General features: G+C 44.1%; 1 protein-coding gene across 1 annotated transcript; it reads left to right on the forward strand.

The window, feature by feature from the left end:
• The first annotated feature begins 1,581 nt into the window (after positions 1–1,581).
• On the forward strand, positions 1,582–14,818 carry si:ch211-183d21.1 (uncharacterized). Its single transcript, XM_058621143.1, has 12 exons — positions 1,582–1,723; positions 3,567–4,415; positions 4,496–4,676; positions 5,106–5,245; positions 5,495–6,060; positions 7,150–7,423; positions 7,528–7,723; positions 8,477–8,661; positions 8,753–8,851; positions 10,701–10,865; positions 12,617–12,710; positions 14,646–14,818. Exons 2-12 carry the CDS (start codon positions 3,593–3,595, stop codon positions 14,707–14,709), a joined length of 2,787 nt encoding a protein of 928 aa, XP_058477126.1. The 5' UTR covers positions 1,582–1,723; positions 3,567–3,592; the 3' UTR covers positions 14,710–14,818.
• Positions 14,819–15,306: the final 488 nt, after the last annotated feature.

A 15,306-nucleotide genomic window follows, 5' to 3' on the forward strand; every position in this document is an offset into this window, starting at 1 on the left:
GTTTATTTGCTTTGTGAATTAGGAGAAGCTTGTTTTTTCTTTGTCTTCACACCTCGTCGTTGCAACATTACCACAAACTTCACGTTTCAACTGCAGTGCCATTCTGACACATTTAAAGATGACGAGCCAAGATAAGATCAGTACAACACCGACTTTGAGTTTCCTTCAGATGGAGAACAAACAAGAAAACACACTCACTAACGAATCGACATTATGTGTGTGTGCGTGGATAGACAGATAGATATCGTGAGATTACGAATTCTAGAAAAAAGTCAAGATCCTTGAGATTAAAGTCAATATTCTAAGCAAAAAGTCAGACTTCTTGAGATCAAAGTCAGAATTATTGAGATTAAAGTCAGAATTATTGAGAATAAAGTCACAATTCATGAGATTAAAATCAGAATTCTAGAAATGTCAAATTTATTGAGATTAAAGTCACAATTTGTAAGATTAAAGTCCGATTTCTGAGGAAAAAGTTCAATTTTTTTTAAATGATTTTTTTTAATGCTTTACAGTCCCTGGTTCAACATGGTAAGATTAGACCTTTGTTGTTTCTCATGTGCCTTTGTCACCTGCTGCAGATCACGTTTCCTTTTGGACGACGATAATAAAAGTTGAAGGTTGAAAGAGGTGCCGGGATTTTGACGTCACATTAAATAACAATGTTAGCTGTTAACAAAGCTGTGAGCGGCTTTTACAGACGAGGTCTTTTCAGCCTTGTGTGTCAGTAAGGGAAATAAAAAAATAGGAAAATCTTGTGTTTAATTTCAGGTTCATAGACTAGGTAAACAAAGGTTATTTTTGGCTTTTTGATTAGGGTACTTATCAGGTCAATCTATATCCAGGATTCTTAATAGGCCAGATTGTAGCTATAATGTTATGTTGGCCATTTTATGTATTGACATTTTTTCTTAGTGCGTAGTTTTCTTTTGCATTCTTATGTACTTTGTTCTTATACTGTCCTGGTTGTTGTTTGTTTGCTTAGCCAAATGCATGCACATTAGCCAATAACTAACTCTGTTGAATAAACAATAAACTAAACTAAAGTGTGAACTGTGTTGAGCAGTAATATGGAGGTCTCACACAGAGGGGTCAGGGGCCCTTTCAGGTCCTTACAAGACTTCCTGTGATTCATTGCAACACTATGGAAGAAAGAAAAACAATAATAAAACAGCATGAATTCTGAATATAAAGTCTGAAATCATGAGATTAAATTCAGAATTCAAGAATAAAGGTCAGAATTGTTTTAATTAAAGTCAGAATTCCTAAGATTAAAGTCTGAATTCTGAGATTGAAATCCGAATTCTGATTTTAAAATCCAAATTTTCAAAATTAAAGTCCGAATTTTTTAGATTAAAACCGGAATTCTTGAGATTCAAGTCAGAATTCTTGAGATTCAAGTCAGAATTCTTGAGATTCAAGTCAGAATTCTATTAATCTCAGAAGAGAAGAGAAGAGAAGAGAAGAGAAGAGAAGAGAAGAGAAGAGTCTCCCTGGCAGGAATCAGTCAGTCTGACCGCCCACAGTCCGGGGGGGAGGAGGAGGAGGAGAAGAGGAGAGCAGAGGGGGAGAGGGGGAGAAAGTGCTGCTTTGTGAATGAGAGGAGCGGCGGAGGACACAAAACTAAACTTTACTCGCATTATTCCACACGGGTGGAGGTGTTTTTTTCACGCTGAACGCGGAGGTTTTGGACGGTGCAGCGAGGAGCGCAGCGGACATTACAGTAAGTCACGACGGCGTTTATGTCGCACATTGACGGGTTTCTTTTTTCTTCTTTTTTTGCTTCGACGGAACGATGCCTGCATGCGAGCCGAACCGTGACAGGAATAAGTGTCGTGAGATGGGAGATGATTTCAGGGCAGGATTTCACTCCTGTGGCTCTTTTGTGCATTCACAAACCTCGCAGTTTTTCTCTGTTTAGTCCAAACATGTGTTTGTTTCTCTCCAAACTGTGATTGTTGTGCAAAGTAACGTTTGAAAATGCATTGTTTTGCTGTTTTTCAAATGTCCTCGGATGTTGAAATGGGAATCGGGGGAAAACGACGACTTGTGTCCAGATTCATGTGCGACAATCTGTTGATTCACATCTTCACTGTTTTCATACAAAGTTTCCGTGTGGGTTTCGCAACATTTCATGACTCATGCAGCAGACGTGCGTGCCCAATGTCACCATGGACAAAAAATAGACTCATAGAAGACTCATTCATGATATTGTGGGCTTCTCTGCTCCTCCAGGGAGTGTGGTGGTGGTGGTGGTGGTGTGCAAGTAGTAAACATCAACTTTAATGATGTGAACACCAGACTATGGATGCTGGTCTTTAAAATAAGATTAAAAAGATAAGATAAAAACCTATTTTCATTCAAAATAGACTCATCAGCAGTGGTGTGCACAGGTGGGGGCGACAGTGAGGCCCCCCCTGGTGCCCTAATGGACAAAAATGCTGCACGCTTAAGTTCACCCTGAAGTAAAATACAAGGATGTGACCTACTGGCTGAAAATGAAAGTTTCTAAAGGGACCACACGGTTGGTGCAGTGGTTAGCATTCTTGGCTTTGCAGCAGGAAGACCCGGGTTCACGACCCGGCCTTTCTGCATGGGAGTTTGCATGTTCTCCTCATTCTCCGGTTTCCTCCCACAGTCCAAAAACATCCAATAATGGGGGAGTCGGTAAAATTGGACACTCTAAATTGACCGTGAGTGTGAGAGTGGATGGTTGTTTGTCCCCTGCCTTTCACCCTGTGTCAGCTGAGATTAGCACAGCGAACCTCATGTGAAGGATAGAGCGGTAGAAGATGAATGAATGAATGAATGGATGAATGGATGGATGGATTGTTTCTAAAGGATTGTCTTTCTAGTGGAGAAAAGTGATGATCCAATACGATGCCAGTGTCTTAAAGGGCGTCCTTAGAGGACATGATGTCCAGTGCTGTCCAGAAAGGGCACATCTCGGTGATAGAACGTGATACTGTGCTGTGAAGGATGTCCCTGTATAGGGAAACACAGGTGTGTGAGAATGTGGGAGAATTATAGACGACAGAAGTATCACTCACTAGGTGCCCTATTCATTTTCGCCACTGCTCATCGGCACAAAATGGTAGTGGCAAAACATAATAATCGCTGTCAGAACAGAAACAAAGTATGGGCAGAATATAAAAAAATAATATATATATATATATATTTTAACCTTTTCTGTGTCCAAATACATTTAGCACAATTAATTATTAATTATCAATGTCAATTATCTCCCATCCCTAGATCTGAGGAATGCAAGGTGAACTTCATTTAATCTGGAGTCCATTTTCTACATTAGTTAACATTTTGTGTGTAAATGACTAGAAAACAGTGATAAGGGAATAAAAACAGGGTGAATTAAACTTTTTTGAGCAAATGTTTAAAACTTCAATATAACTATGATAATTCTTTAAAGGTTTTAGATAAAAACAGCAGATATTAACATATAAGAAGAAACAGAAACCAACAGGATCCATTTAAAAATGAATCTACTGATCGTTGCATCTCTGGTGAAATGAAACCGATGGTGATTTTGTGCTTCACTGTTTGTTCAGGAGCTTCAGAGAATCTGTTGTAAACCATGTGGCTAACGTTAGCCTGCGCCGCCTGTCTCTGCCTGCTGGTGGCAGTCAGCAGCGAGCCCTGCCTCATCATCAGCGAGGTCAACGCCGACAACCCGCGCCTGGACACCACCGAGTTTGTGGAGCTGTATCACACCAGCGGACAGCGCGCCTCGCTGGACGGCTACACCCTCGTCTTCTACAACGGGAACGGAAACATCGCCTACAAGGTGCTGGACCTCAAAGGCCACAGCACAGACGACCGAGGGTTCTTCCTGGTGGGCTCCGTGGACATGCTGCCCAAACCCGCCATCCTCCTGCCACCGAACACGGTGCAGAACGGCCCGGACGCCATTGTCCTCTACCACACGTCTGCTGCCCGCTACAGCGAGAAGATGAACGTCACCTCTGCGGGAATGGTCGACGCCATCGTGTACATGACTCGCCGCACCGGGGGCGCGGAGTTCCTCGCCGAAACCCTGACGCCTGGAGAACCTGCCTTCGTTGAAGACGAGACGGCACTGGAGGGGGACGAGTCCATCGAGAGATGCCTGCTGTCCGAGGATCGCTGGGGCTTCCAGGTGTCCTCGCCGTCTCCCGGTCAGCGCAACAACTGCACGCCACCCGCCGCCCCGGCAACCAGCCCTGTCATCACTGAGCTGAAGCTGGGAGGAGGACAGGTGGACGGGTTTGTGGAGCTGACGGACGCTCCCGCTGCTGGTCCTCTGGTGCTGGTGGTGCTGGATGGGAAAACGGACCGGGTCAGCGTGAGCGTGGACGTGAAGGTGGAGACATCCTGGAACTCTTTGATCTCCATGACCATCGAGAAGAAGTACATGAAAGGTCAGTGTGCATGTGATGCATTTACAGGTTTATATGAGTCGTGGCAGGTAAGTGTTTCATTTCTTTTCATTTCTTCTCAGGTGATGAGTCCGGGGCAGTGGCCATTTACAGCGGCAGAGCTTCAGACTTCCCCGTGGGCAGCCCCCTCAGCCAGTTACAGCCTCTGGACGCGTTTGTGTTCGCTGGACCTGGAGACAAGCCCAGTGCCAACCTCACGGAGACGCTCATCCCGGGCAGGCAGCCGTACCAACTCAGCAACAGGCAAGAAACTGAACTGTATCTGGTACACGGACTGCAGGACATGGAAGAGTTCACTTCATGTCAGGGTTACTGTTAGAAACTGTAGTTTTAAGTGTTGTGAAACACCGAGGGAAACGGTCAGCTTGTGACCCTTGTTCCTCTTTGATGAGTCTGGATGACGTCACTACAAGCACGCTCATACTCATAAAAGTAGACTCTGCTGGTTTGAATGAAAGTCTATGGGAAAATTAGTCTAATCTTCATTTGCTATAAAACGTCAATAAACATCTTCCTGGGGAGTTAATGGTCTCAATTGCTAATCACAGAACTTCTTCAATAAATCATTATGTTTAGTTTGTCCATTAAAAACTGAAAGACCTGCTCCTGATGTTCCAAGCTAGCTTTTCCAAGTGTCTTTGTGTGAGTTTGTTTCATCGTTTTTTTTTTCAGTTTGAGAGAAGGAGGTTTCTATCTGAGTCGCTGTGGCGTTGCCTCCTGGTCCAGAGATCCTGGCGTCTTCTGGGAGGCTCCACAAACCCCTGGACTGCCCAACCAGTGTCCCTGGCCAAAGATCTGCCCTCACAGTAGTGGTGAGTGTTTTTTGAATGTGCATTCATCTGGTTCCTTCCTAGAATCTGGGTTGGGACTGGCATACTGTATGGGTGGTAGAGGTAAATCCATTAACTAACATAAAATGAAGGAGTTTATCTCTTGGTAAAATAGTCAGAAACGAGCACACAGTTGCTCTCTCTATTTATTCTTTAAAGTGGAATTAATTATATTATATTTGGCAAGAAAAATGTCCCAAAATGTCAAGCTATTCCTTTTAAATCCTCCAGTGATCCCAGGAGGCTCAGACTCACTGCCTCACCTCCCTCCGTGGGGGAACAGCGACTTCCTGATCAACGAGCTAAACACGGACACACCAGGTGCTGCCGAGGACGGCGAGTACATCGAGCTCTGGCACCCGTCAGGGCGCCGGGTGTCCCTGCAGGGGATCTGGATCCTGCTGTTCAGTGCGCATAACAACAAACCGTACAGGGAGATCAGCCTGAGTGGACACTTCACCACCTCTAAGGGCTACTTCCTGTTGGGCAGTGACCGGTTGGTGCCAGCGCCGTCGCTTCGCCTGCCTCCTAACACCATCCAGAATGGGCCGGACGCCGTGGCTCTGTACCGCAGCCCTTTTGGCCCTCCGTCGGCTGCACAGAGGGGGATTCCCACTAAAGGCCTGCTGGATGCAGTGGTGTACCGGCAGAGGGGGTCAGACAAAGAGGCGCAGGAGTTGAGCAAAGCTCTGACCCCAGGACAGCTGCCTCTGTTGGAGTATCCAGAAGTTCTGCCCGGGGATGAGTCTCTGAGCCGCTGCAGAGGCCTTTACCCGTACGACCTGTCTGCTTTTTCAGTGAGTACACGGCGTTGTCGCCACTGAAGCATTCTGAATAATTACTGAAACAGTACCAACACTTTTACATTAAGTATCCCTAGGTTTTCTCATTCCACTCCCACCCTTCTGCGACCCATCTGTGGGTGTTTCTCCTCTCTCGCACCTGTCACTGTCTCGCTTTACTCGCGCCGTGTTGCTGCCGCGCTCCCTCCACACCTTCATCGTCAGTCAAGGCGTAAACAGAATGACTTCCTGTGCACGGCGTTTGGAATGTCGCAGGCTAATGCCAGATCCAAAACAAACACATTTATTATTGTGAGAAACGGTGACTCACGTGGAGCCGACAGCACTCATGTGGCAGTGTGGCGTGAATGTGACGGACATTTGTTTACACGTCTTTAAAGGAGTTCACATTTTTGCTTGTTGATACTTAAATGAGCGTCCGCGTCAGTCCAATGTTCTTGGCGTACGTCCTCAATCTCACATTCCATTTTAGCAGCTGTAATTTCTCACCAGGATATCACTTTGTGTGTTTGTGTGTTTGTGTGTGTGTATGTGTGCTCTTGGTCTTTGAGTGCTGAGTTGTGTGTGTGTACCTAATATAACCCCACACATGTTTCTATGGTTACCATCGTTTGACCACAATTTAAAGTATATGCATACAGCACCTGTGAAATGTCACTGGCACAATGCGTCACATGGGCCCCGAGCAGAACCTGGTGGATCACTGCAGATGCGGATAGTTTGAGCACATTGACACAAATCTGGGTTTAACAACATACTTAACATATAGAGTGTCCAATGTTTTTGCATGTTTCTTTATTTACGAAATAAGAAGGATCGAGAAGACGAGAGAGAGAGAGAAAGAAAGAGAGAGAGAGAAAAGCGGGGAACGTGTGAGTCAGCGTACCAAGTGAGGTTGACGTCGAAAACCCGGGCTTCTGATCCGGAATGGACCGAGGGTGTTCGTGTTCATCCGTCCCTTAGGAAGCTTTAAACTGCTGTGTCTCATCTGCTCTGTGGCAGTGGTTAAAAGTGGGACAAAAGTTTTCTTATTATGTCTGTGTATGATTATCTCATACATTGCACACATTTTCATCCCCGTAGGTGGCTCCGCCCACGCCCCTGAGAGAGAACAGCTGTCCTCGTCCGCCGCCTGCCCCCGAGGGCGTGGTCATCAGCGAGGTGGCCAGCGGCCACTGGACCAATCACAGCCTGCAGAGGGCGTTTGTGGAGCTGCACGGGCCTCCAATGACGGACCTGCGAGGCCTGGTGCTGTCCGTGTTTGACCAGGAGCGCAGTGGCACCGTCATCGCCCTGCCGCTGACCGGATCTATCGATCAGGATGGAGTTTACATCGTTGGAAATGTCACTGGAGCAGGTGAGGGCAGTGGAGGGCACCTTATCTATCTTTATATTGATTCCGACCCCGTCTCCTTCACCTCCTTCACCTCCCCTCTCTCTCTCTCACTCTCTCCTGCATAGATCAGATTTTCCCAGAAGGCTCCACGGTGCCGGCGCGGGGAGCGGTCGTCCTGTGCTACGACCTGTTCAGCGTCTGCAGAGCCGGCACTGCTCTCACCAACTCCAGCCTCAGAGACGTGCTGGTGTTCAGTGAGAGCCAGCAGCTGCTCTCCTCTCTGTCCACCACCAGAGGGAGACAAGTGATCCCAGCTGTCAGGTGAGCACATGGACTCACATAAGGCATTATTTCAGCTGTGTTCATCCATTCACACAGGCATTATAGGGAGTGGGCGTGCTCTGATGAATCATAGTCGCCTCTTACATGTTTGAGCGTGAACAATGATGACTAATGACACCTGAGAACCTAATCACTGGGTGTGGGCAGTTAAAACAAGGAGAACTGACGACTGCACTGATACAACAATGAACTTCTCTACTTAAGACCTTGACACAGCCTGTTTTTGATTTTTGAGGGGATTTGTTTTAGCTCCAATGGATTTATGGGTTTTGTCCGACTCTCCTAACATTGAAGCCGATTTGTCAAGGTTAACAAAAACAAAACTAGTTTTGCTGTTTTGTCGCTTTTGAATCCGCAAACCCTTTAATGTGTCTTGCTCATTTACATAGGGTGCAAATGGCCAAAATGGACGCCAAAATTCAAAAATGGCCAACTTCCTGTTGAGTTGAGGTTATAGTCGGTTATAGCTGACTTTTTTTGTTCGTCTCCGTCTATAACATGTTCCCACCAAGTTGTGGGAATTTTGGTGGAACTGTTCCGTGGTGAATGGTCGAAAAAAACAGACAAGTTTGCTCATTTACGTAGGGTGCAAATGGCCTAAATGGACGCCAAAGTCCAAGTAAATAAGTCAAAGTACATTTTACCTCCACATACATACAGACACGAGATGATCTGAAAAGTATACATCAGTTTAAAGTCGATGTCTATCTTCTGGTTCGTGTCTACGTGCAGGTCGGTGGAAGACGGCGCCGTCTCGCTCAGTCGCTGTTCGTGCTGTGAAGTGAGAAGCCCCTCCTCCTGGACAAGCTCCTCCCCCACGCCTCACAGCGCCAACCTCTGCCCGAGCCCGGCCTTTTCGAGTCAAATTGACCTTTGCCTCGGCCCGCTGTCCACGGACTGGCAGGAGCAGTCAGGAGGTGAGTGAATATTAGGATTAAGTACATGTAGAACATCTTACAGTATTTATGTTCGGGTTGGTTCATCACCGCGTGTCTCGTTTTCTTTTAGACTGCAGCGGCGCTCTGATCCAGGGAAGGAGAGTTGCTGACGTGGCCGACTACCTGGAGAGGAGGTGTCACTGTGGCATCTCTGCGCTGTATCTCCAAGGTGAGACACTTTGACCTGATACTACAAAACTTCCACACGCTGCCTTTCAGATGCTCTGGTGTGATTTCCCACTCCAGAGGACGGTTTAAGTTTGTTGTTGTTTTCCACTGACACAGCGAAAGGCCTTTAAAGCCTTGTTTAGATTCTATCTATCTTGACTTAGTTTCGGCACGATCGCCTTTCTGAATGAACACAAATATGATTTGACGATCGATATATTGTAGCAATGGAAGAAAATCAGAAATGAGTGTTGAGACTTCAGCTTGGTTATCTGAAGGTAGCCACACTCGTCTGTGGTCACAGAAGAAACTCGTCCACTATCCATTTTAATGTCATACGTTCACAAACGTTTGTGCACAGTAGGGCTGTAAAGTCCCGGTCGACTCGTCGATTTATGACTCCATACGTTCTGGTTCCACTCAAATAATGATAATGCGACCTTTTGTCGTGTTAATTCATACAGTCTATGGTTAATTTGATTTCATCTGGAGGAATGTACCAAGTGCTAATGGGGGTGTTTTCAGCGCACCCCTGTTCCACAGGTAACAGCGTGTGTTCAGAGAACACCCCCCTTGTTTTCAGTATTTTGGATTAGCCCAACCCACAAGAGGCAGATTAAAGTACGTCCGGTGGTTTTATTTAATGTTGAGCTACAGTCAGTCGTCCTCTAACATCCATGTCACAGACGTCACAGACGTCACAGTGTGGCAGCATTTTACAAAAAGCTTCTAGGTTCTGGTGCACAGGGTTCTCTACTAATCCCAAACTTGAAATGGCTGACAGTGAACGTAAGGACAAACTAAACTACTCACAGGAGACGACGAGTGGTGGTTAGACGTGTTTCTGCTTATAACCACTCGCAGCATTTAAGTGTATTCCAACTCTGAATGGAAGAAAAGTGCCGGTCTGCTGTGATTAGTGCTCCCTCAAAGCCCGGACCTGTGTGCTACAAGCCATCTCATGTGGATAACTGCCAATCAGCTGTTCCACAGGGATCAACATGCCGGCTACTTCTCATTTTACAGGATCACGAGGTAACAAGGTTCAACAAACTCTCTGAAAACATCAACTTCTTCATACGGCCCAACATTGTGTTTGTGAGACAGCAGCAAACTAAATGGTTTCAGACTGTAAACCACACAAACGTACTATGGAACCCGACATTTAAACATACGTCATCTACAACTCCTCCATCTGTCTTTAATGTCCCAGGATGTAACGTGTATAGACGTGATAGAACTAAAGGCAAAGGGGGTGGGGTTTAGATTTATAAAAACACCTGCAAGCAACCTAGAATGTGTAGGTGTAAAAATAACATTATCCCCTCAAATGTCTTTTGCTGTTTTTGCTGTTTTTGCTGTTTATCGACCTCCTGCCACTACAAATGATTTTTTTGATTGTATAGCTAATGTCCTCAAACAGTATGCAGGGAGTGAAATGATACTTATGGGAGATTTTCATTTAAACTGGCTTGATATAGCACGTAGGAAAAAGCTCAAGGGCGTTATCAAAATGTTTCAGATGACACAAATGATAAGTAAAGCAGCAAGATTAACAAAAGATTAACAAAAACAGGCACACGCTGAAGAATTGAAGAAACGTCTCTGGATACCATTACTGTCACATACTAAACAAACGAGCAGGAGACTTTTGGATCAGTGGTTTTCTTTGGTAAAAAAGTACATTACAGTAGGTTTGGTTTTGGTCTCCATGACTACTGGACCCGACGACGTCAGTTAAACGGGTAACAAATACAAGTGGTTTTTGTTTGTGTGTAAGGTTGCTCCATGATTCTCATCTTGAACTCTCGTCGCGCATCGACATTGAAACTCTTTGTCTTTGGTTCCAGGAGCCAACTTTTCATGCGTGTCCGGGTGGCTGCGAGTGTGGGGGAACATCCAGGCGCTGTCCGACCATCAGAAGGCCCTGATCATCCAGACGTCGCACATGAACCCTTCATTTACTCAGGGAGACCTCTGCTCTGCTCCCACCACGGATCGATACACCAGCACAGGTCTCACACACACACACACACACACACACTTTGTTGTGAGAATCCGTGTTGTTTGAACATCTGAACACGTTGTCCGCCACTTGATGGTGAGTCATTTTCTAAATGCCTGAAAATTGTTTCCTTCTTTCATATAATGGATTCTCAGGGTCTGAGTTTCCTGGTAAAACAAACAGGGGGGGTGGGGGGGGGGGGTAAACAACGGCAGTGAATTGCAGGTATTTGAAAGCATTATTATCCGTCCTTGGCTCCAACTGTACATCGTATGTGTGTGTGTGTGTGTGTGTGTGTGTGTTTACTCTGTAGCAAAACAAATGCAGGATTTCAATTCTGTTTGCTTCTTTTAAAGTCGTTTTCATCACAGCTGCTTACGGTCTTATTTGGCAACTCAACTCCTCTCCGTGGTTAATTCTGAATTGAGTGTGAAATTCATGGTGACAGTCATTTTAGTTTGTTGCCGATCAACTTTACAACTTTACAACCAGGTGTGAATGAATTCAGTGAGAGGTGACGAGAATCTCTTCATCTTCATTTTCAAGTGTTTTAACGTCACTGTAGGGGGCAGGGTTCCCACGGGTCAGGTCCTTGAAATCCTTGGAAGTTTTTGAAATTTTAATAAACATTTTTGAAAACCGTCAAACCTAAAATAGACATAGAGTCATTGAAGGTGAAAGAAGTTAAAAAGTTGATAATTAGGTAAATATCTCCCACCGCCAATCAGTGGCGGAGCGAGAGGGGAGGCAGGGGTGGTACTTAGTAGCCTTGGAGGAGGCGAGGGCCCTGTCATGTCCCTGTCATGTCCCTGTCATGTCCCTGTCATGTCCCTGTCATGTCCCTGTCATGTCCCTGTCATGTCCCTGTCATGACTGCGTACAGTCCCACTTCTGATTGTATTTGACTGGTTGTGTCGCTGCACTGCAGCTTGATACTTGACTGGTGTCAGTTATAAGTGCGTTCAGCCTCAGCTCGTAATTCGTTGGACAATTATCACGTTACATGTGTCTGCAGAGTAAGAGATTTGATTGAAGCTGTGAAGCTTTGAATGCTCTTGTTTTTCCCCTCAAGTTTTATAGTTTGTATTTCAGAACATGGATTTAAAGATTTTGATGGAGGTCACGTCAGCTTATGTTGCCTTTTGTTTTTTTTAGTTTTTGGACAAAAATAGCCAGAGCCACATGAACATTTGCAATATAATGTAATGCAAACTACATTTTTTAAGAAGCAAATAAAATATGGATTAAATCATTTAAAAAATATTGTATTTTATTGTTTGAAAATACACTTGTTCTTTGCGGCGTGGTTTTCTGTTTGCACCTCTGACCGTGGGCGGGGCCTTAGGAAGCTGCCTGCTGATTGGCTACTGAGTTTAGCCATGGGCTTGGAGTCGCTGTCCGTCTGGATCTCGTTCCCCAGGTTTTAAGTTTTCCCCCGTCGACATCTGACAAAATAATTGTAAGCATCTAACGTTTATAATCGGATAAATATAACGTTAGATATTTACAATTATAAGTTCCAGACCGACACAATCTTTTTTAAATGATTAAATGCTTGTTGAAAAGTGTTTCTTAATATCCCACACTCTTCTTTAATTGTTATGACTAAGCTATTACATGGTTATTACCATATTGTTACAGCACTGTCATGTAAAGTGTCAATGAAACCCTTTAGGTCAGAGAATCTGAATTTGTGGCTCACTCTGTGAAATGTGTTGCTGGTTGAAGGCTGAAGTGTAAGCCGTCTTTTTTCCTCCGCAGCCTCGACCCTGGGTTTACAGATAGGCCTGATAATCGCCGTGCTGCTGCTGCTCGGACTCGGAGCTGCTCTCTTCACATATTTCTACAGGAGGAGGTGAGTGAGTTCTGTATTTCTCAGAAATACAGAAGTCTTTATACTCTGCTGTACAATGACACTAATGATGGAGTGTGTGTGACATCCTCACAAAGCCAGATAATTATGAACGCTTTCATTTCAAACCAAAAAGTGTTTTTATTTCCTATTTTTTCCCCTCCATAAATCCACAGGCAGCAATTAGTTGATCCTTAGTTTCAGGAAAATCACACTCTTTTTTTTTTTTTTTTTTTGTTGTACATATTCTAAATTTATAAACGAGTAAATTAAAAAGCAGCAGAAGTTCAAACTGTGTTGAGATAGGGAGGAATAAGGCCCACATGTGTATACATTTACATTTATAAGCTAACTGTAGAGGTGAGTGCACTGCATGTGCAATGTAAAGAGAGATTTTATGTAGAATGTAAAGTCCATATTTACAATATTACACAATTCTTACCTATCAGACGAAGGTAAAGTTGTTGTTTGTTTGAGTATTTTGACAGAAAAGTGTGCAGTGAGGTCTACTTCAGAAACGGTTATGCAACAGCATTTGCACTAGGGATGGGAATCGGTATCAGTCCTGATACAGAGAAAAAAAATGCTATATATGGCATGCTTCACTGTGCACAGACTGTCAAAAAATGGAATTAAAAATCAGCAACAGCATTTTAGCTGAGTCATGTCTCAAGGGAGAACAATACTTGTTACACAGCTGGAGAATTGTCGTTGACAGCTTCATACGTTCATAAATGGTCTGAAATGACGGACTAACCCACGTCAGTTCTAGTCTGTTTCATGCCGGTCATGTGATGATGATCCATCATCCACACACATCGATGCTAGGTTTCCATCGTGATGCCGTTCCATTTATAATAACAGCTGTGACTGCACAGAAGGTGCAAAGGTCGTGTCTCTGCTGCAGTTTCTACTCAAAGAACATTACAGACATTTATTTCTTGTTTCAGAATTATTCACCGACACCTCTGGCTTTAGAAATGTAAATGTCATAACAGCCCTTTCATCCACGCTGTGTGAAACAAAGGCCTTTGTTCACTTTGAAAGTGAACACATGAGGTAGTGGTTGTGTATATAAGGCCGGTTTTAAGGAATCTTTTATCGTGTATGGAGCTGAATAATATTTATTTCAAAAATGACAAATGTTTGGCGCTTTTCCACCACCCAGAGTTAAAAAGACTTAAAAATCTCCAACATTTAATCTGTGGCACATGAGCACCCTTGGTCATCCCTTATATGGACATCCTGGGGGGGTGTGTTTATAGGTCACATCTTCAGGCTTTAAAAAAAAAAAGGTGTGTTTTTTTTGTCTTCTTATGTGTTGTTGAGTCAGAGTTATGATTAATTTTATATCACATTTTTAGTCGTGATATAAGTAACGATAACTGTGCAGCAGTCGCAAAATGAGACCGTCCTTCTTTCCTTTTTGTTCATAAAAACGAAGACGAGTGAACTTTGAACTGTGACGTATTTTCCAAATTTCACAAATTCAATCCGATTTATGTCGTTGCGTTACAAGATTCAAAGAGTTTATTGTCACGCGTGAAAATCTTCACACAAGTCAAAAGAAATAGATGAATCGTTAAAGTATTAAAAGAGCAGTAAAGCTAGAAATGCAATGGAAAGGGAAGTAGACATCTGTTATATACGATGAATTATAAGTATCTGATATGATAGAAACAATAAACACTGTTGAAATATCATGTGCAGATGAACAGACGAGCATAAGCTGTGCATGTGGTGCAAACTGTGCAAACCCAAGTAGAAAACCAAAACCATGTAGAGCCGTGCCGTGCCGTGCCGTGCCGTGCCGTGCCGTGCCGTGTCAGGCATGCTGGAACCGGGTAGTGGAAAATCGCCCTTTGTATTGGATTTTCGTGTTTGTTTCGTGTTTGTTTTTTATATCCATTTTAACATAACTGTGTCCTCTCCTCGTAGGCGTCCTCTGGACTATTACACCATGGAGCTGAGTGAGCATGCGGAGGGACTGTCCGATCTATAATCCAGGCTTAGAATCACTGTGTCTGCACATGGAAGTGCTCTTGTGTATGGGAGGACTTTGGCAGAGCGAGAGAGAGAGAGAGAGAGAGATGTGGGTAATAATCCGAGGTTATTTTGACCTGTGTGTCAGTGATTTTTCTGTGTGTTCCACCTCAAGTGTCCTTCTCTGCGTCTCTGAGAGATCACTGATGAAAACAACTCATAGTTGTTTGTTTACAGTGCGGTTGCATCCTGTGTGATACATGACATATGTCATGGCAGACTCTGAGTCCAATTTTAAAAATGTAAGATAGAAAAAAAAATCACATGAAGTGTGCCTGTGTGAACTTTGCTGTTTACTACTTTTAAAGGGAAAAATGAAGATATACTGTAAGGGATGATTTTCTTTCCTTCTTTTTATTTTTATTTTAAATACTTGAGTCTTAAATGGTCATTTTTGTTGACTTGTTTCTGTCACTGTGGACAAAAGCCTGTAAATGTAAATATGTAAACAACCATGCGCTTCATTTATGCAGTATACGCCCCCCCCCCCCCACATGTTTAATTCCCTTCATCCCATTCTCAGCTGGTACTACAGTGCTATAACAAGAAAAAAAAT

Source organism: Solea solea, chromosome 21 (assembly GCF_958295425.1).
Source record: "Solea solea chromosome 21, fSolSol10.1, whole genome shotgun sequence".
Classification (NCBI taxonomy): Eukaryota; Metazoa; Chordata; class Actinopteri; order Pleuronectiformes; family Soleidae; genus Solea; species Solea solea.

Excerpts from the sequence above, each read along its gene's own strand:
- si:ch211-183d21.1 (XM_058621143.1), top strand. The coding sequence starts at position 3,593 with ATGTGGCTAACGTTAGCCTGCGCCGCCTGTCTCTGCCTGCTGGTGGCA. Across the intron at positions 4,416-4,495 it reads CGAGAAGAAGTACATGAAAG|GTGATGAGTCCGGGGCAGTG; the intron begins GTCAGTGTGCAT and ends ATTTCTTCTCAG. Across the intron at positions 10,866-12,616 it reads GGATCGATACACCAGCACAG|CCTCGACCCTGGGTTTACAG; the intron begins GTCTCACACACA and ends TTTCCTCCGCAG.